This window comes from Schistocerca piceifrons, chromosome 4 (assembly GCF_021461385.2).
Source record: "Schistocerca piceifrons isolate TAMUIC-IGC-003096 chromosome 4, iqSchPice1.1, whole genome shotgun sequence".
NCBI classification, from domain to species: Eukaryota; Metazoa; Arthropoda; class Insecta; order Orthoptera; family Acrididae; genus Schistocerca; species Schistocerca piceifrons.
The window spans coordinates 726,612,930-726,635,813 of record NC_060141.1 but is presented as its reverse complement, the minus strand read 5'-3'; the positions used below and the strand labels follow the sequence as shown (position 1 = coordinate 726,635,813).

Here is a 22,884-nt window from a genome sequence, read left to right as displayed (position 1 = left end):
AGATAACAGTTCCTCTTATTGTGTGTGATCAGCATAAAAGATAAATATAGTTATTATAAGCTGAACTATAAGGGGTGTTCAAAAAGTTTCCGTTTGAGGGTATTGCTGCAGTGTATATGCAACGTACCACAACTCCGATGCAGGTATATAAGCACCGACGTGTAGGCAAGGAATTAGTGTGTTTCGTTTCTGACGTACATGTGATAGATGCAGGTATGTGAACAATCCCAACATTATTACCAAATGTGTCCAAATGTGCTGTTATTCTTTTCTTATCTGCTGAAAGATAAAAGCTGGTAGACATTCATCGGAAAATGAAGAATGTATATGTGGCAGCATATCTGTCAAAAACCAGTGTTGTGTAATGCTTCATGGTAATGCACATCCCCATACTGTAAATGTCGTAATGCAGGCGGTACACCAGCTCAAGCAGGAGACAGTTGAGCATCCACTCTGTAGTCTTGATCTCTCCCCATGCAATTATTACACCTTTGGTTCCTTAAAAAAAGGCCTTGAGGGATCGATGATTCCTGTCAGATGAGGGTGTGCAGCAGGCAGTTAACAGGCTTCTTCACAAAGCAGGACTCAATGTTTTAACAAACTGGTACCTTCAGCCTGGTTCATCTGTGGGATGATTGCCTCTACGCTCATGGCGATTTTCCCTGATTGGCGTCCAGTTCGAGACTATATGGCCTTCAAATGGAAACGTTTTGATCACCTATTGTATTTACTATGTTAGTATCACTGCAATTACCTTGGATTTGGTAGAACTTGTTACGTGAAAGGTTTTTCTCTTTGTATTACTTAATTGAGATGTATATGGATTGTAGTTGTAGTTTTAGTTGTGGTCTTCGGTCCCGAGACTGGTTTGATGCAGCTCTCCATGCTACTCTATCCTGCGCAAGCTTCTTCATCTCCCAGTACCTACTGCAACCTACATCCTGCTGAATCTGCTAGGTGTATTCATCTCTTGGTCTCCATCTACAATTTTTACCCTCCACGCTGCCCTCCAATACTAAATTGGTGATCCCTTGATGCCTCAGAACATGTCCTACAGACCGATCCCTTCTTCTAGTCAAGTTGTGCCGCAAACTTCTCTTCTCCCCAATCCTATTCAACACCTCCTCATTAGTTATGTGATCTACCCATCTAATCTTCAGCATTCTTCTGTAGCACCACATTTCGAAAGCTTCTATTCTCTTCTTGTCTAAACTATTTATCGTCCATGTTTCACTTCCATACATTGCTACACTCCATACACATACTTTCAGAAACGACTTCCTGACACTTAAATCCATACTCGATGTTAACAAATTTCTCTTCTTCAGAAACGCTTTCCTTCCCATTGCCAGTCTACATTTTATATCCTCCCTATTTCGACCATCATCAGTTATTTTGCTCCCCAAATAGCAAAACTCCTTTACTACTTTAAGTGTCCCATTTCCTAATCTAATACCCTAAACATCACCCGACTTAATTCGACTACATTCCATTATCCTCATTTTGCTTTTGTTGATATTCATCTTATATCCTCCCTTCAAGACACTATCCATTCCATTCAACTGCTCTTCCAAGTCCTTTGCTGTCTCTGACAGAATTACAATGTCATTGGCGAACCTCAAAGTTTTTATTTCTTCTCTATGGATTTTAATACCTACTCCGAATTTTTCTTTTGTTTCCTTCACTGCTTGCTCAATATACACATTGAATAACATCGGGGAGAAGCTACAACCCTGTCTCACTCCCTTCCCAACAACTGCTTCCCTTTCATGCCCCTCAACTCTTATAACTGCCATCTGGTTTCTATACAAATTGTAAGTAGCCTTTCGCTCCCTGTGTTTTACCCCTGCCACCTTCATAAGGTGGCAGGATATGGATTAAAAAATTAAAACTGCCTTACAATTCCAAGGATGAAAGTATTACATTGCCTTACAGCCCACATAAGTTTGTGATTAATATGATACTAGAAAGTCAAATATGGAATTTAAATACAAATAAAAACCAGTAAAGGTAACCATTTACCATGCAATTGAAGTGTGGAGTTCTTAACAGACACAAAAACAAAATTGAATGAATCGCTAAGCTTTTAGACTATGTCCTTCCTAGAAGTTAACAAACTAACAAAAACACATATACATTACATTATTGTGTCCTTGTGATTTGATGGTAGTGAGTGGTCATATCTGGTTGACTGTTTAGAGTAAAAAGGAGAAAGGGAGGAGAAAGAAAAGGAGACAGATGGAAGGGAGAAGCAGCAAAAGAGAGAAACAGGAATTTGGTACAAATGACCCTGCTCTGGCATAGGCAGAAAAGGTGTGTGTGGCACACATTGAAGTGGTGAAGTGAGTTGGGAAAGAGGAAAGGAAAGGGGGTATGTACAGAACAGGATGTGAAGTGGAAGGTGTGTGGAGAGGGGAGGAGGTGAGGAAGGGACAGGGTCTTTTGAAGATTAGGCCCAGGATGATTGCAAGGTTGAAGGATGGACAAGCAGTTGGTCATGCACAGTTGAAATGCTGTGCCAAAGTTACAAGAAAGTTGGTGTATGACATCATTGCTTTCACAGGTTGCCCTACCTATCTACGAAAGCTTATGCCAATGACAGTGTAAGAGTAAGATGTGCTGGATAACTGCATAGAACAGATCTTTCTCCTAGATGTTTCACAAGGATATAACATTGGTGCATTAGGATGAAGCAGAATATTTTGTAATTTGGATTGGCATTGGATATCACTCCATGGGGCAGTGGGAATGAGTTTCAGAAAATGTTCCAAAGCTCTGCAGGAGGATATGGTTGAGATGTTCCAGTCTGGGGTAGTGTCGTGTCATGAGTGGGTTGCTTCTTTGCAGGTAGTTTTTGGGTGATTGGAGAATTAGGAGCATTTGTGAATATGGCATAGATGATCTATGCTAGACTAGACTAGGCTTGAGGATAGTGCAGAACATTTCCAGGGACAAGTGTGTACTCTGACCATAATTTATTTATGAAATGTGGACTAAAGTTGAAGAAATTGTAAAAAGGTTGCAAATTAAGATGGTAAGATCAGTAGGAAATTAAGATGGTGATATTAGGATATGTTGAAACAACCAGAGACTGTTAAGAGTTTAAATTGAGCATTGGGAAATGACTAGTGTAATTAGTGAAAAATATTACAGTAGAAGATGAACAGGTAGCTTTGAGAGATGAAACGCTGACGCGAGTGATGTGATACTGCAGCAATAATTTGACATGGGAGTGAAAGTTGTTTGTAGGAAAAAGGCGCAAGGGGTGGACAATATTCCTTCACAATGATCAAAATCCTTGGGTGAACCAACTATGACAAGCTGTTCCACCTGTTATGCAAGGGATATAAGAGAGGCAAACTACTCTCTCTTTTAGAAGAATGTATTAATCTCAGTTCCTAAAAAGGCTGGTGTTGACAGTTGCCAGTATTACCAAAGCATCAGTTTAACAAGTAATTGTTGTAGAAAACTAACATGGACTATCTACAGGAAAATGGAATGATTGATAGAATCAGATCTGGACGAGATCAGTTTGTGCTGTGGAGAAATACGGTATGTGGACATGTGAGATAATACTGGCCACACCACTTATCTTAGAAGATCGATTGAAGAAAGATAAACTCACTTTTATGGCAGTTGCAGATCTAGAAAAAGCTTTAGGCAGTGTTGACTGAAATACACACCTTGAATTCTTGAAATCACCACAGATAAAATACAGAAAAGCGATTACAGTTATAAAAGTTGAAGGACATGAAAGGAAGTGAGGAATTGAGAAGGGAGTAAGTTAGGATTATATTCTACCCTCTGTGATATTCAGTCTGAACACAGGACTACCAGTAAGATGAATTAGGGAGATATTTGGCAAAAAGAATTAAAGCTCAGGAAGAAGAAATGACAATATAAGATTTGCCAATACATTGTAATTCTGCCCGAGATGATAAAGGACTTGCAAGATCAGCTGATGAAGTGGAAAATGTTTTGAAAAAAATATATAATAAACATCAGTAAAAACAAACAAGGTAACTGAATGTAGTTGGATTAAATGAGGAATTGGATTAAAAAAAGAGTCAAAAATAGGAAAAGACTTTTCTTGTTTGGGCAGCAAAGTAGCCAATGGTAGAACTAACAAGGATATATAATTCAGACCACCAATAGCTAGAAAAGTTTTTATGAAAAAAAGATAAATGAAACATCAAATATAAATTCAAGTGGTAGGAAATTTTTTGTAAATGTAGTTGTTTAGGATATAACCTTACACTGAGGTGACAAAAGTCATGGGATATTGATCTTCACATATACGGATGGCGGCATTATCACACACACAAGGTATAAAGGGGTTGTGTATTGGTGGAGCTGTCATTGATATTCAGATGATTCACTTGAAAGGGTTTTTGACATGATTATGGTCGCACAATGGCAATTAACAAACTTTGAATGCAGAATGGTATTTGCAGATGGCCGCATGGATATTCCACTTCAGAAATTGTTAGGAAATTCAATATCCCGAGATCCACAGTGTGAAGAGTGTGCCAAGAATACCAATTTTCAGGTGTGACCTCGCACCATGGGCAATGGTTTGGCCGATGGCCGTCACTTAATGACTGAGGTCAGTAGCGTTTGCGTAGAGTTGTCAGTGCTAACAGACAAGCAGCACTGTGTGAAATAACCACAGAAATCAATGTGACACCTACAATGCATGTATCCATTAGGACAGTGCAGTGAGATTTCACATTGATGGGCTATGGCAGCAGATGACTGACACGAGCATCTTTGTTAACAGTACGATATCACATGCAGCACCTTTCCTGGGCTTATGACCATTCGGTTGGACCTTAGACAACTGAAAAACCATGTCCTGCTCAGATGAGTCCTGGTTTTAGGGGTAAGAGCTGATGGTTGGGTTTGAGTGTGGTGCAAACCCCGCAAAGCCACGTACCCAAGTTATCACCAAGGCACTGTACAAGCTGGTGGTGGCTCCATAATAGTGTGGGCTGTGCTTACAGGCAATGAACTGTATGCTGTGGATCAAATGAACTGATCATTGATTGTAAATATATATACACTACTGGCCATTAAAATTGCTACACCATGAAGATGATGTGTTACAGATGCTAAATTTAACTGACAGGAAGAAGATGCTGTGATATGCAAATGATTAGCTTTTCAGAGCATTCACACAAGGTTGGTGCCGGTGGGGACACCTACAGCCTGCTGACGTGAGGAAAGTTTCCAACCGATTTCTCATACGCAAACAGCAGTTGACCGGCATTGCCTGGTGAAACGTTGTTGTGATGCCTCGTGTAAGGAGGAGAAATGCGTACCATCACGTTTCCAACTTTGATAAAGGTAGGATTGTAGCCTATCGCGATTGCAGTTTATCGTATTGTGACATTGCTGCTTGCGTTGATCGAGATCCAATGACTTTTAGCATAATATGTGATCGGTGGGTTCAGGAGGGTAATACGGAACGCCGTGCTGGATCCCAATGGCCTTGTATCACTAGCAGTCGAGATGACAGGCGTCTTATCCGCGTGGCTGTAACGGATCATGCAGTGACGTCTCGATCCCTGAGTCAATAGATGGACACGTTTGCAAGACGACAACCATCTGCACGAACAGTTCGACGACGTTTGCAGCAGCATAAACTATCAGCTTGGAGACTATGGCTGCGGTTACGCTTGACGCTGCATCGCGGGCAGGAGCATCTACGATGGTGTACTCAACAACGAACCTGCGTGCACGAATGGCAAAACGTCATTTTTTCGGATGAATCCAGGTTCTGTTCACAGCATCATGATGGTCGCATCAATGTTTGGCGACATCGCGGTGAACGCACGTTGGAAGTGTGTATTCGTCATCGCCATACTGGCGTATCACCTGGCGTGATGGTATGGGGTGCCATTGGTTACACGTCTCGGTCAGCCATTGCTCGCATTGACGGCACTTTGAATAGTGGACGTTACATTTCAGATGTGTTACGACCCGTGGCTCTACCCTTCATTCGATCCCTGCGAAACCGTACATTTCAGCAGGATAATGCATGACCGCATGTTGCAGGTCCTGTACAGGCCTTTCTGGATACAGAAAATGTTTGACTGCTGCCCTGGCCAGCACATTCTCCAGATCTCTCACCAACAGAAAACGTCTGGTCAATGGTGGCCGAGAAACTGGCTCGTCACAATACGCCAGTCACTACTCTTGATGAACTGTGGTATCGTGTTGAAGCTGCATGGGCAGCTGTACCTGTACTGCCATCCAAGCTCTGTTTGACTCAATGCACAGGTGTATCAAGGCCGTTATTACGGCCATAGGTGGTTGTTCTGGGTACTGATTTCTCAGGATCTATGCACCCAAATAGCATGAAAATGTAATCACGTGTCAGTTCTAGTATAATATATTTGTCCAATGAATACCCGTTTATTATCTGCATTTCTTCTTGGTGTAGCAATTTTAATGGCCAGTAGTGTATGTTCAGCTGCTTGGAGACCATTTGCAGCCATTCATGGACTTAATGTTCTCAGTCAACTATGGAATTTTTATAGGTGACAGTGCACCATGTCAACAGGCTACAAACATTTGCGATTGTTTTTAAGAACATTCTGGATGTTTTGTGCAAATGATTTGGCCACCCAGATCGGCTGACGTGAATCCCATCAAACATTTTTGGGACGTAATCGAGATGTCAGTTTCTATACAGAATTGTGCACCAGCAACTGTTTCACAGTGACAGATAGCTATAGAGGCAGCATGCTTCAGTATTTCTGCAGGGGAATTCGGATGACTCATTTAGCCCATGCAACGTCAAGCTGCTGCGCTACACCAGACAAATGGAAGTCTAACATGATATTGGGAAGTATCCCATGACTTTTCTTTCCTCAGTGTATATTAAGTAAAATAAAGCTCCTTTCAAACTGAAGATTTGTTTGATCACCACATAGTTTTACTGGTCATAGTCTACTGGGGATGGTATGCTCTGACCTTTGAACTGCAGTATCAGTTACAGGGGGACCCAGAATTTATTGCTGATGCTGAAACAAGATGCAGCTCAGTGTTTTTCACAGTAACAGATCATTTTCAAGGTGAAGGGAATGGTCATGACTGGCCAAGGGTTTAAACCTCAGTTCTTGGAGTGGCTGGTCAACTCTTACCTTCTGAACCACTGAACCACACTTACTTTATATGTGGAAGTGAAATAAGGGCCATAGGTGGAAGTGACAGAAAGAGAATAGAAGGATTTGAAATGTGAGGTTCCAAAAGAATGCTGGAGATTAGGCTGGTAGATGGATAACTACTGGATCAATTTGTAAAAAGAAAGAAAAGGGAGGGGGGTGGCTTTATGTATGAAGGGACGGACTGATAAGGCAGATCCTGCTGCATCAAGGAATAGGTTAATTGGTAAATAGCATTGACTTATCACGCTGATACAATCAGTCACCGTCTCCGAACTGTTCATCTACCGTGCACAGTACATAATGTTTTAATATGTGACTACACACTAACCTTGTTCATATGTTCGTATCTCACTGTTGTCACTACACATGATGGAAGGTAATGTTCTCCAGGCATTTGCCAAACCCAAACTCTTTCATCCGATTCCCATTCCAAATCACTCGTTTCCAGTCATCCACTGTCCCATGGCCTCTCTCTTTATACTACCTCGTGCTACTCATCATTCACTATAGAAAGTTGTGGCTTATGAAAAGCTACTCAACCATTGTATCCCATTCTTTTTAGCTTCCTACGCACATTCATTGTGGTAGATGGACTGCTAGTACCAGTTTGGAAATTGATTGCTTCGGCTAATTTCATGTGATTTGCTACAGCCGTCATCCCCAGTGCTTGATGGTCCCTGTTCGTCAATATATAAGGCCTGCCTGGCCTTGGTTTAGCTGTGGTTGTACCTTTGTATTTCCATTCCACAATCCCATTACCAGCAGTCAAGTTGGGCAGTGCTAGAAGGGCCGAAATTTCCCTGATTGATTTGTTAAGCAGGTGACATCCATGTTCGAAGTCGCTAACCTCCTTTTACACTGGCGGATCCACCTCACAAGACATGTAATTGCCAATTCTGCTTTACAAAGGAGTGTCCGGATACTTTTGATCAGATAATGTATGTGTGTAGAAGTTGCTACTTACTCCGAAGTTGTTTTGGGTTTAATTTCTGCACTTTCATCGAAACAGTGTCTTACCATTGTCAGCTTAACTTCCTGTGTCAAAAACTGCATTTAACAAAAGGAGTGTGAAGCTACACTTTTTTATAATACAGCTAAATGAACTCTAGAAACTTTCTCTTCCTCTTATTCTCTTTCATATCTCAGATAAGTGTCCTTGAGCCTAGTGGAGGTCATGCAGTGGTAAGAACTGGACTTGTACTGGGGAGGAAAGCAGTTCAAATTCCCATTGGTCATCCTGATTTATGTTTTTTGGAATTTCTGTAAATTGCTACATTTACTCAGAACTTCTAATCATCAGTGTAATTAAACATTTCAGTTGTCTACTTCTATTGCTGTTTATCTAATGACATATCTCTCACGTCCACCGTTTTCTGAATTATTTTGCCCTTACCCATCCCAATCCCCTGACCCTGCCCCGTCCCCTTGCTGTGAGTTACCTTAGTGAATTTTATCTTCTTTGCCACTCATAGAAGAAATTTAGCTCAATACCTGTAGCTCATTGTGTAACTGTTCTGCCGATAAATCAGTATAACCATTGGGTGTCCCTCACACTGATTTCTGAAATAATTCTATTTCAATGATATGTGTGTACCAAATGTTACTGCTGACTGTTGATCAATTGAAGAACATAGGAATTTGTTTAATTTTTATATAACATTGTAACTTACTACATATGTACACTCTCAGATGTGCAAGGAATGCCTTCAAATCTGTGCCTGACTATCCTTTTAGATTTTCTGTTTCTTTCTTTAACTAACACTAGGTAACCTTAAAGTTACATTAGGTAAGTGATGGAATTGTTCATAATATAAACACTTCTGACATTCCTCTGAAAAACTGAACTATTGTGGAAAAATATAGATTAATAACCCTGTCTAGGCAGGCAGAAAGGTTCCTAGTCCAATATATGTGAGGTTTCCAGCAGCTACTTGTGTTATTGTTATGAAAAGACGTGTGTGAACTGTGTTGAGTATACTAATTTTATTTTTGATACATTCGAGGTGTGATTGGAAAGTTTTAAGAATTGATCTGCTACTGCTTACCTGTTTGGCGGGCAGGTACGCGGAGGGTGGAGAGATAGTCATTGCCTTGTCCTTGAACGCCCTCTGACAGGAAACTGTTTTTCCTTCATTCAGTTCGTTATGGCAGCTGGTTGGGTGTGGGTTTTTTTAAAACCAGGAAATCAGCTTCTGAGACTTACGAACTATTAAAAACAGCTTTTGGAGATAATTGTATGAGCCAGTCAGTTGTTTTTGTCTGGTTCAACAGATTTAAAAATGGCTATGAATTATTTGAAGATGATCCACAGTCCGCTCGTCCTTCCACCTCAAAAACGAATAAAAATGTTGTGAAAGTTCACGATTTAGTGTGCTCTGTTCGTAGACTTAAAAGTAGCGAGATGGCTGATGATCTTAATTTAAGTTTGTATGAAGTTCAGTCAATTTTAACTGAAGATGTGGACATGCGTCAAGTGGCCGCAAAATTCATTCCAGAAGTGTTGTCAAGTGATCAGAGACAATACTGACTTGAAGTGTGCCAAGAACTGGTTAATGGGACTAAAAATGACCCAGATTTGTTAAATAGGGTAATTACAGGTGATGACTCATGGGTATATGGATATGATCCTGAAACCAAAATGCAGTATTCGCAGTTTAAGACTCCAGGTTCATGTTGTAGTTGGCAGGAGAGCCAAAACCGTGTTACTAGAGGTGGCCGAAATGCACGCATTTTAGCTCACGCAGGCTGGCGTGAGGTCTGGAACAGGACAAGGAAATTAGAATTTAGAAAAATGGACATAGCTGGTGGAATACTTAACTTTAATTCATTAATGATGAACGTCGCTCTTGACGGTACATGATTCACAATATCAATAGTAACTGAATATGGCACCTTGCTAGGTCGTATATAATGATTTCTTCAAGGACTTTAGATAATACTGTCAAATGAAGATAGGATGATGATTTGTACGAGGGTCGTTTGAAAAGTTCTCAAAATGGAATAGAAAAAAACTACTTATATCACTGAAACTTTTTATTTTTCAATGTAGTCTCCTTGTACATTAATGCATGTGGTCCAATGATGTTCCAGTTGCTTGATCCCACCTCGAAAATGAGTTTCCTCCAGGCCTGCAAAATAGTTGTCAACTCTGGCTATCAATTCTTCGTTTGAAGTGAATCTTCAATCTTCCTCCACCAAGAAAAATTTTCGGTTTTGAGAGGAGATCGAAGTCTGATGGAGCCATATCAGGTGAATAAGGCGGGTGTGGCAACAATTAATACCTTAGTTAATGTAATTTTGCCATGGCGACGGCACATCTATGTGGGTGCACATTGTCTTGATGGTAGATGACTTTCTTCCTTGCTATACCTGGCCTTTTTTCATGTATCTTTTGTTGCAATTTGTCCAGGAGGTTAGCATAGCATTCTCCAGTAATTGGTTGCCCAGTGGGGGCAGAATCTACAAACAGAAGCCCCTTCGCATCCCAGAACACTGATGCTATGACCTTTCCCACCGAAGGAATTATCTTTGCTTTCTTTGGTAGTGGAGAATCAGCAGGTTTCATCTGTGGTCACAAACTGGTGCAAAAAATCTTGTCCGTTTCATCAGAGTCAGGGCAAACATTGTTTCGATATTTCCATTCTTGAGAGTTTTTGGTCCAGCGTCAAGAGTCGCAGTACCCATCTTGCAGATAATATTCTCATTTCTAATTCTTCAGTTAAAATGTGGTATACCTATTCAGATGACATTTGGCAAGCATGAGCAGTTTCACATACTTCAAATTGGTGATCCTCCATGACCATTTTGTGCACTTCTGAAATGATTTCTGAAGTTGTGACATGTCTTGGCCGACCACTGCACGGATCACCGACCACTTCACGGATCATCACCTAAGATCTCCAGACCAAATTTAAATTCCTTTGTCCACTTGGCAATGGTTGAATACGAAGGAGCAGAGACCCCCAGTGTATTCTGGAAATCGGCTTGAATGTCCTTTGCTTTCATACCTTTCTTTATGAAGTACTTAATCACTGCTCGAATCTCGATTTTTTTCCATCTTTGCAAATCACTACATGGGAACAACAGATCCAGGTCATTGCCACAGCTCTCTTCCAATAGCACTGATGTGGCACTTGTTTACAGGCTACAGTCCAATGAATATCATGTGAACAGCTCGTTGCACTAGCACTGACCTCTCGTGGTGATTCCGAGAACTTTTCAAATGACCCTCGTAGCATCTGCAACATCACATTTTTTGTATGTAGACTTCACAATTGCATATTTCAACCTATCTGGGAGACATCTTCATTCATGGAGGTACTGAATAAATGAGCCAGAATTTTATTTAAATCATGAAATATTGTCAACACCTATGGATCTTCTGCTTTTTAAGAAAGGATGGTTTTTCTTTCTTCATTTATTTTCGTAGGGGTTGTACTTACATGGTCCTAATGGATCAGGGAAATGTTCATAGAACTATTGCCCTCTTATTTTCCGAGTTCCTCTCTCTCTGTCCTTTTTAATCCCATATCTTCATGGAAAGTTTGGATTTTTCAGTGAGTAGTGGTAGAGGGTGGCAGATACCCTTCTGCTCACCATCCTCCTCGGGCACGTAATTTATGTATCCCAACTGTCTGCATCTAGTGTTGTCTCATGTGAAAGTGTGCAAACATTTTATAAATTAATGAAAAGCACCAGTTTGCTTTTGTTCTACAAGTTAACTGGTTTTCGGCTTACAAGGCCATCTTCAGACATGTCTGAAGATGGCCTTGTAAGCCGAAAACCGGTTAACAATAAAAGTAGTAGAACAAAAACAAACTGATGCTTTTCATTTATTATAATGTTGTTCTGCCAAGAACCGACGGAAGATTCTGTTAATATTTTATAAATTTTTGTGAATTGTGTAACTGATGTGGAACATTGGTATAAGCATGATATTCACATAGTCAGATTTGGGAAACCACCTAAAAACAACATCAAGGCTGGCCAGCACATCGGTCTTCATTGTTTTTCCACCTTGCAGTTTAAGTCTGTTGCTGGTGTACCTCCCGCGAGTCCTGGAAACTGCATTCTGATGCACATGGATGTTTGGACATGTTACACTGTTTTCTCATCAGCACCTTTTAGAAAAGCTTATTAAAGCTGCTGCTGTATTACATATATTGTAATTTTCAATGTGTTTATAAACACGTCTTGCATTTTACTTGAATGAGCAACACTAGTTTCATTCCTTATTGCTTCCCATGTTGCTTGGATTTTATTACTAGAGTTATTTATTACTTAGTTTAAATACTGGCTTTTAGATTCTTAACTTTACTTAATATTTTGGAATACTTTATTAGTTATTTAGTTGGTCTAGGTTGTTTGAAATTTTTGGTCTAGTATACAACTGTCATTTTATTTTCAAACAATGAGAAATCCAGAAAGGAATAATAATGATATGGAAAGGGTAGATTGCTTCTCACTTTGTAGAGGATGCACTGAGTCACATACAGACACAATGAAAAAGACTACTAAAATATTAAATCTTTCGAACAAAGTCCTTTTTCTATTGCAGAAGACGGACTTTGTATGAAAGTTTCATTGTGCCTATCTGCGACCCAGCACCTCCTCTGTAGTTATTCATTTATTTATTTATTCCACCAGATCCTAAATGTACAAGATATACAAGGATGTTGGACAAACTTAAAACTTTTAGAACAGAACTTGACTTTATGATACATGATACAAATTCTAAGCCATAAATTATACAACAGTGCTGAAGAGATTAACTTGTGTGTGATAATACGCTAATAACTGAGCACAGCACAGCTCATCAGACTAGATCACAGTTAAGAAATTCAGTCAACTGCACATGCATAATACTAAAAATAAAACACAAAAACGTAACAGCACAATTCAGATCAATTTATAGTAATTCTATAGCACAACCACACTGTAGACTAAGAGCACAGGAACTTTTAGGACAAATTCGACTGTAGATATTCATCAACAGAATTGGGGAGGGGGGGGGGGGGGGGAGAAAGCTTAAGTAAGATTTTTTTTACTTTATTCCTAAATGCATTTCTATTTTCCCTAATCGATGGCATTAGTTTATGGTACAGCACATTACTCATATTTGTAACACCAAGCAAACTTTTGGTTAGTTTTTGACTATTTAGGTGAATTTCTGTACTGATATGAGTATTATGACCATGAATAGATTTTTTTGGTCTGAAACAAATGCAAATTATTGTTAACAAAAGTCACAGTTTGTAATATAGAAATGCAGGGAACAGGCAGTATTTTCAGTTCCGTGTAAATAGTCTGAGAGCAGGTATGTGGACACACCTGTTTCATAATCTTCAAGAGAATGGCAGCCGCTGGCAATTTGTACACTATGTACTCACGTATTTCTTGGGGAAAAAAAAACACACACTATACTTGTAAAATAATAGACATAAGACAGAGGGCCTCCTCTTAAACAATGGACCTTGCCGCTGGTGGGGAGGCTTATGTGTTTCAGGAATACAGATAGCTGTACCATAGGTGCAACCAGAATGGAGGGGTATCTGTTGAGAGGCTAGACAAACGTGTGGTTCCTGAAGAGGGGAAGCAGCCTTTACAGTAGCTCTAGGGGGAACAGTATAGATGATTGATTGAATTGGCCTAATATCATCAACCAAAACAGCTTTGCTCTGCTGGTCCTGCGAATGACTGAAAGCAGGTAAAACTACAGCCATAATTTTTCCCGAGGGAATGCAGCTTTACTGTATGTTTAAATGATGATTGCGCCCTCTTGGGTAAAATATTCCGGAGGTAAAATTGTCCCCCATTCGGATCTATGGGCAGGGACTACTCACAAGGACACTGTTATCAGGAGAAACCCAGGTAGATTAGAAAACTTAGAAAGGGGAATGGATAGGTTAAAGTTAGAGGGGGAATTAGAGAAGTTTGGTGGTAGGAGGAACAAGATTTCTGATTTGATTTAAAGTTGTAAATACAAAATCAAATACGGGTAATGCAGGAGTAGGTGTAATAATGAATTAAAAAAATAGGAAAGTGAGTAAGCTACTATGAACAGTGCAGTGAACGCATTATCATAGCAAAGATAGACACAAAGCCCACGCCTACCACAGTAGTACAAGTTTATATGCCAGCTAGCTCTGCAGATGATGAAGAGAATGAAGAAATGTTTGATGTGATAAAAGAAATCAATGAAGGTATTTTAAATCTGTCTTGTGTTTCCAATGAAATGCATATTATTGTCACCAAATGTCTTTCATTATATTGATATAAAATAACATCAATGGTCTTAATGAAAAATATATAACATTTGGCTTGTTTCTATATCTAAAGACAGTTCATTTCAAAGGTGTTGATGTTCATACTTAATAATTTTGCTCAGATGTTTAGAAATACAGAAGTCCTTACATTTTTTTGTCAATTTATGTCCTTACTTACACGTGAGATCTCGAAATTTGTCAGGGAAAACTGTTAAAACTTGTCTGGAAATCGGGAATTTCACTAGGGGAAACTTCTGGCAACCATGACTTTAAACTTGATCAGTAAAAGAAAATAAAGCTTCATTTACACCTTTCATATGAAAACCAAACTTTCATACTGTGAGTAGGCAATATTTAAAAAGGAATGGAATTTCATGAGAATGCACTACTTTTCCTAGGATGTTCGGTATGGCAAAAAGAAGAGAGATTGGTCGATAATTGTTGACATCATTTATGTTTCCTTTCTTAAACAAAGTAATAACTGCAGCAATTTTGAAAACATGTGGGAAACAGCCTGTAATTAAAGAACTGTTAATTACATCTCAAAGTGGAATTATTATTACTAGAACAATACTTTCAACAAAAAATCAGACATGCCATCAGTACTAGATGAATGTGAGTTGCTACATTTACTAATAATATTCAGCACCTTATCTTGAGTTACTGATGTTAGAAACATGATGTGCCTGATTTTATAAACTTGGTGAGAAAAGACAATGCAGGTGAAGTAATCTGTGATGCAAGATTAGAAGACATTCTTGAGAAGTGCTTGTTAAAAGTTTCACTTATCTCCTTTGCATCCGACATTTAATTCCATTGTGTATTAGATGAAATGGGCCTTCTTAAAACCTCTAGTTCCAAGGGTACTTCTAACAACATCCCAAGTTGCCTTACTGATATTCTGACTCTTTTGTGTAATTATTATTTGCCATTTTCTTAACCTTACTTATAACTTGTCTAATTATCTTTTTGTATTTGTATAAAGTATTCGAAAACTAGGATAACTGCTTGCCGCATATAGTTTCGTTTTTATAAACTGATTTATTTGTACTATGAGTTACTAGTCTGTTAAGCAGAAATGCAATATTAAAATAATGGGCCACCGTGTCAAGAAATATATTTGCTTTCATATTAGTATCAACCTCTCTGAATACATCATTCCAGGTGTCGTGATACATCATTAATTTAAACAGTTCTGAATTTTTGGGAACTTAATTAAAAGCCTGTATTTAACTTTTGGCTTGTCAGAGGCGATACAGTAGGGCAGCTCCAATTTTATTAAGATCCCTTGAAATATTTTCAACATTTAATAAAGGAGTGAAAGAATTATTGTCAAAAACTTCATCAGTAGTGTTACTGGAGGTAGCAGTAATTCTGGTAGGCTCGCTCTCAATATTTTGTGTATCAAATATAGCCATGATGTTGCTTACATACTGAATTTAATGAAACAGTGGAGAAATGAACATTTAAGTTGCCACATAAGATGATTTTGTTTCCTTTTGAACTGTGCACATTCTTAATACATTCCAGGTTCTCTTAAAACCTTTGACAAAATGCTGTCAGATGATCTGTATACACAATTTTAATGAATATTTTATTATGAATAAGTTCAAGCACACAGTATTCAAAGTGTTTCTCATCAGTTAAGTGACTGGGTTTGTTTAATTTACAGAATTTAACCCCATTTTTTGTTAAATTTGCTAACTTACAAATAATCAGTTAACTCTTCATCCTCAATGAGACAGTTGAGACCTACATTATGAATAACAGTTGAGCAGAAGACTTCTAATTCCAAAAATTTCTTTCTTGCAGACTGAATTTTTTGATAATAAATACGTTATTTTCAGTTTTTGATTCTGTAGGATTGTTTTAACAACTTAGAATATGAAATAAGATGTCACCTTTGTTTTGTGCGCAAAATTATTCAGAGGAGTATTTTTGCATATTGAAACAGGTAAAAAATCTTTACACTAAGCTCGGCATCAGACACAAGAACACATTTGCCTTTCTAAGCATCCCCAAAAACAGGAACTCCATTTTTGTTGTTGAAAATGTGACATTTGACATTGGATGTTTTAATCGATGGCAGCTATGTTTAATTACCTCATGTATTCTGTTGCACAAAAATTCGTTCCCTTCGTAGTTGAGATGTGTTATATGCCAAGTGTGAAGGTTTCTGCTCAAATGATGTACTTTTACTACATCACAGTTTGCATACTGGCAGCATAGCTTCCTGATTTCTATGTATGCTTTTCTGGTTTCTTTATTTATCCCAGAGCTGTGAATTAAATCATACCTACAGGGCCCATATAGTATTTTTAGACTCACTGATATTTAAAAAGTTGTGTAGAGATATCAGACAAGTTTCTGACTTGTTCTTTGCTTTATCGTTTGTACCAATAATGCTCACAACGAAATCATTTTGTTGCAGCATGATCTTTTGAAAGTTTACACCAACAACATTTTCCATTACAGCATCAGGTTTGATAACACTATTTCCTTGAAGGTCATTACTAATGTCCTGCAAGATGTCCATTAATTTTCTCCCATAAATGTCTGTTTGAAAGACATGCCACCTTTTTGTTTATTGATTGCTGCTTCATATTTTGATTGACATTCACATCCAAATCGTTGTTACTTTTACGAAATTCACTTTTGTCTGTGCATGAATTATTATTCCCAGTTTTAGATCGGACATAGGAATATTTCTCTACAGCTGAGACGTGTTTGGCAAAATATGATGGCAATTTATGTCCAGAAACCCTAGCACTCTCTCTCTCTCTCTCTCTCTCTCTCTCTCTCTCTCTCTCCCCCTCTCTCCCTCACACACACACACACACACACACACACACACACAAACTTTTTAGTGCTTTTCCCATTAATCACAACACTAATGGAAGCCTACTATATGCTCATTAAGCTTTGATATTTTACTGTCATCATTACTACACGCTCTTTCTCACAACACAACTGTAGCTTTTTTCCACAGCAACTTTACCCACTATAACACTTGCAACCGTCTTGGATGCAAGAGTTGGTGGGTTGCACTATCGTTTCCATATTGCTGTTACTTTATTTTGCAAGAAGTCTATGTACCAAAGATGATCCATGATTCATTGGTGGACTTTTTGGCTTGAGCCCTATAAATCATCTTTATAAAAAATATTTTCAAATATTAGTAACTCTTCATCATCGAACAAATACTTGGAATTTACATTATCTTTGTCACACACTGGTCTCCAATCTACTTACTGGTGAAATGATTTAATGCAATGGATGGGTCCCTCATTTATTGTTCCACCTCTTATTCTAATGGGATTCAGTCAGATTGTCACTAATACTTTTGTCATTTTTAGTGCATATTTGTCCATCATGATTTGAGAGACTGTTCAGAACATGGGTTAACAGTAATGTCAGTTATTTTTGTTGGGTCCATAAATGTATTGTTAAGTAGTGCACTACAATGGGAAGTTATTCTAGTGTGGAAATTGACCAGAGAAAGGTTTTTTCATGTGATCATCAAATTTTGCAGATCTTATCTGCCACAAAGTGTGTGTGTGTCTGAAGGTTGAAGTCCCTAAGTATTAGGTTTGTTTCATGTTTAAACATGTACTCTACTAGACAGTTCTTTAAAAATAGACTAAAACTTTCTGATGGTGTTCTGCAAATTTTTACAATCAGTAAACAAGAATTATTTACACACGATTCTGTGGCACAAACTTGAAAATGTTATGCTAGGCAAAAAAATGGTGAAATTACAGGCGATGCTGTTCTTGACATAGATAGCAATACCACCTTTTCTTAAGTTTTCCTTTAAAATGAAGTTGCAAAGTCATAATTATTTATGACATACTGATAGTAACCTAATGCTCACTGCATAACAGAAAATGGGCACAATCTGTACCTTCTTTGGTCATGCACATTTACTCAGATTTTGTTGAGAGTACCATCCTGGCATGTAATGCTTTGATGTACAATTTCCAAATTTTGCTTGCTATAATTGGTTACACACCTTGCTTTAAAAAAGAGCTGTTGATTGATGGATTGAGAGTGGCACCTATAATACGTTTTACACTTGTTTTTTCACTAGCCATCTGCCCAAGGCAGCATGTACGTAACCATGGCGTTTCTTAATATTTTCTTGAGTTTTAACAAGCCATTTGTACAAACATGTTGACAATCATAGGCACTTACAGCTGTCTGCACTTTTACAAATTAAGGTAATTAAATTTGTGTTTCCTCGTCAGTTAAGATGTATTACTAAATGATGAAACCATTTTAAAAACCAGTGCAGGCTGTCAGGTTTATTGTGCTAGGTGCCTTTGTTGCACGTTGTGTATAATCACATTACTGGTATCACGTAGCATTGGTGGTGGTGGTGGTGGTGGTGGTGGTGGTGGTGTGTGTGTGTCAGTCAGTCAGTCAGTCACATTTAAAACCTGTTTTGTGCTATGGGGACAGATACAGTTTTTAAATGTCACACACATCACCAGTGCTATGTAAGTAATTTAACAACAATTATAATGAAACTTCCTGATAGATTAAAACTGTGTGCCGGACCGAGACTCGAACTAGGGACCTTTGCCTTTTGTGGGCAAGTGCTCTACCATCTGAGCTACCGAAGCATGTCTCACACCCCGTCCTCACAGCTTTACTTCTGCCAGTACCTCGTCTCCTACCTACCAAACTTTACAGAAGCTCTCCTGCGAACCTCATTCTTAAAACAATTATAATATGTAAACATCATGATGTTCATGAATGTGTCTAACCTGTTTACTTTTTATTTTTATTTAATTTTATATATTGTATTCACAGATATTTGAAAATGACCAAAGGCCGAAACTGGCCTTTGATTCACATACATTGTGGAATAAACACATTTTGCATATTAAAATTGGCAGTCTCTGGTGGTCTTTAACATAGTTTCCTCATTTAGAAGTTACATTGAATCTGTGGACCCACACACGAAGAAATTAATGTTGTATATTTCTGAATAATGCTAATTTCTAATTCTTGCTGCCTTGTTAATACATGAGAATCATGTTAATACATGTTAACACCTTGTTAATACATGAGAATCAATTCATGCATGTGGGAAATGCAAGGAACAGTTATGTTATGCTTCAGTTGGTATAGACCTGTTCTTAAGGCGTTAACAGACTACAAACCTTTGTCGTGTTTGACATCAGATGAATTGCCAGATATCACTATATAGTCCTCCCTGGTTATCTTATGAGAAGCATCGTTTACTGTAATAACACATGATCCATGTGAGCACCAGATTTCATATGACCTATAATAATGTAATAATATTATTACTGACATTTTAAATTTCTTGAACCACATTTTGAAGATGGCTATTTTCCAGCAAAAGAGATTGCCACTCATTAGTTTGGGAATAAAACCTTGATATACTGGTCTTCTTGCTAATGATGCTAACTACAAGTCATAAACTGTTGCCACAATATTATTATTACTGAGTTAGGCAGCATTATGTCAATTAGGCAGTTTTAGATTGTTGTGTAAATCGATGACAAAAGTATAGTATCATCGTAGACTAACAGTTTTTACTATAAAATCTGTGCAAGCAACTATTTTTTATATTGCGCTGATTAATGACCAACATGGTTTTCAAGCACCTGGTTCCATATACCTACTTCGTTATTTGCATACCAGCATTTGATAAGATTCCAATTCTGCATTGAAACTAGTTGTTAATAGAGCTATTTCTTATTTCAGTCAATGCATGCAGTACATGGTTTTGGTAATTTAATATTCTTAATTAGAGATTTTGCCAGATGCTGAATGTGTGTAATCTCTTTTGGTTTGCTGTTGATAACAGTTACCATGATATTTGGCGTAAAGTTGTCATACCATTCTGTCTTTACCTACCATTATTAATTCATACCTATGATCTCTGTAGAATTGTGGCATATATACTATGGGATCTCAGTATGTTTAATTAATATTGGTGTGTCTGTATTTGCATATTGCAAATGCTGCATTACTAAATGAAAAACGATGTTCCAGAGTAGATTACTTGTTTGTAGCCAGATTTTTGTAGAAAAAGGAATGGCATTTACTGGTCACATTTTCTGTTCTACAAACTGTAAATTTTTGAAAACAACTTTCAATCAAAATTTAAGCAGATGGCAGTTTTTCTGCTGGTCTTGCTAGCTGTGTCCTGTAATTGGTATGTTTTTTAAGATTCCATACCACAGTTGGTAAAAAAACTGAATTCTTATAGGGTTACTTTTTTGTCCATCTACCCCCCCCCCCCCCCTCTCTCTCTCTCTCTCTCTCTCTCTCTCTCTCTCTCTCTCTCTCTCTCTCTGTGCAACTGTTACAATCCTTTTTCTCAGGAATATATCGAGTTGAAATTAATGCCACATACTAAGGTATTTGGTCTCTTTGCTGTGTGAAAAACAGAAGCTTGTAAGTCATTGCTATCAAGTGATCTACCATTTATGTTGCAAAGTTTGAAATTTTGATACTTGCAAACTCACTCATTAAAACATATAGGGCACTTCCTGTTAACCTAGAATCATGAAATTTGGTAAGAACCAAGGTTTAATAGAACAAGTAAAGGAAAAAAATCTGTAAATTACTAATTTGTAATTGCATCACAAAAAAAATTCCTTTTTCATTTGTTATCCATCATCAAACTCAGAAGGGGTGATCAAAAAGGTTCCATTCGAAGGCCATACTGTGCAGTATCAGTATACCAATTATGTAGAAGTGCCGTGAGCATTGTGACAATCATTCCACTGATGCATCGATGCATCAGGGTGAAGATACATGTTCAGTATAATACCATGTCTTGCTGCTTGAAGAAGTCCATTACTGCTTGCTGCATATCCTCATCCAGCACTGGTTGTCGACCCTTCAAGGCCTTTTTTAAGGAGCCAATTGTATAATAATCTCATGGGGAAAGATTAGGACTGTAGGATCGGTGCTTGGCTGTCTCTGACTTGAGTTGGCGTAACTTCTGTGTTATGACAGTTGTGATATGGGAACGAGCATTATCGTGAAGCAGCAGCACCCCTTGTCTCAGTTAGCTTTATGTTTTGCATTAATTGCACATTATTAATTCTCAATGTCTACTTTTTGTCCTTCAGCAGTTAAGAAAATAATAACAGCTTGTTGATCCCATTTGGACACACTTGTTAAAAATGTCGCCACAGTTAACATTTCCGCATTTACCACACACATGTTGAAAAGACATGAATTCCACAATAATGCCTTGCCTACATGTTGGTGCTTGTATACCTGCATTGGAGTTGCACTGTGTTGCATATTCACTTCAGGATTGCCCTGAGACAGAAACTTCTTGATTTCTCCTTATGAAATTAAAACACTCTCTAAAGTCTTGGAATTCCGGGGTCCGATATCTTACCAGTACCAATGTCGATAACTGGCAAAAATAATTGATATTCTCAGTTTCTTGGATGGATGAACAGTCTGTATACATAATTAAGTTTGTACAGATGCCTCAGAGTATTGGTCCTACTTGCACCTGGCCAATTTTTTGTTACAGGTTCAGAATGAAAAGAGCACCATCATCAGCAGTGACAGCGCCATCGCTACTGGCACCACCATCAGCAGCGATAGTCCTCAACTCGGCAACAGCTTCGAGGGGGGTCGGTTGGGGGAAGCAGAGCGAGCACAGAGAGATGTAAGCTTTAGGTGGTTGAAGTGCAACACAAGAGTTAATGCAGCAGGGCACCACAGTAGTTAGCAGTTCAGAAATTGTGCATTTCATGATGCCTCTCTTGTCTCTTGTCACCTCCCTCTGTATGGGCTGTGTTATCAGTCTCTGTGGTTTTACACAGTGTACAGTTGCCTCCACAAATAGAGTTTGTAAGTGGCTACACATGGTACAAAAATGCGATATTGTGTAAACAAGAAAGTAAAAATGCAACCTAATTGAGAGAAACGAAGTTTGTGCTCACTAATGACCAAATTGTCATTGGTCCTACAGGAACAAACAATACATAGTAGGACTGGGGCTTTTGGAATACTATACTTTATCCAAAAAATTAACTGAGAAAAGAAAGAATTATGAATCAGTTATTTTCTCCATGTTTCCATATATTTCTTTCCTGTGTTCTTTTTATTTTCCCTTCCTGTTTTCTTCCCTCATGAAGAAGCAACTTTTCGATGACCAATTTTGTGACTGCAAATTAATATGTAAATATTTTGATATTGTCTTGTTTCCGTGTATCCTGACTTTGTTAAGTACCTTTATTCGTAATAGATGCCTGTCTTTTTTTAACTTTCTTGTGCGTAACCCCCCCCCCCCCCCTCTCCCATTTCTCTCTCTCTCTCTCTCTCTCTCTCTCTCTCTCTCTCTCTCTGACACACACACACACACACACACACACACACACACAGTGTGTGCACATTACTGGGCAATGTGAGCAGTCAAACAGGGATATAATTTTGAA

At 38.4% G+C, this 22,884-nt stretch overlaps 1 protein-coding gene across 1 annotated transcript in view; it reads left to right on the top strand.

Annotated features, from left to right (window-relative positions):
• LOC124795000 (serine/arginine repetitive matrix protein 2-like) overlaps nt 1-22,884 on the top strand; it is a 388,873-nt gene that overhangs the window by 205,626 nt on the left and 160,363 nt on the right. The window contains exon 7 of the mRNA XM_047258754.1: nt 21,975-22,112. Within this exon, the coding sequence (XP_047114710.1) occupies nt 21,975-22,112 (138 nt within the window). The remainder of the gene's footprint in view (nt 1-21,974; nt 22,113-22,884) is intronic.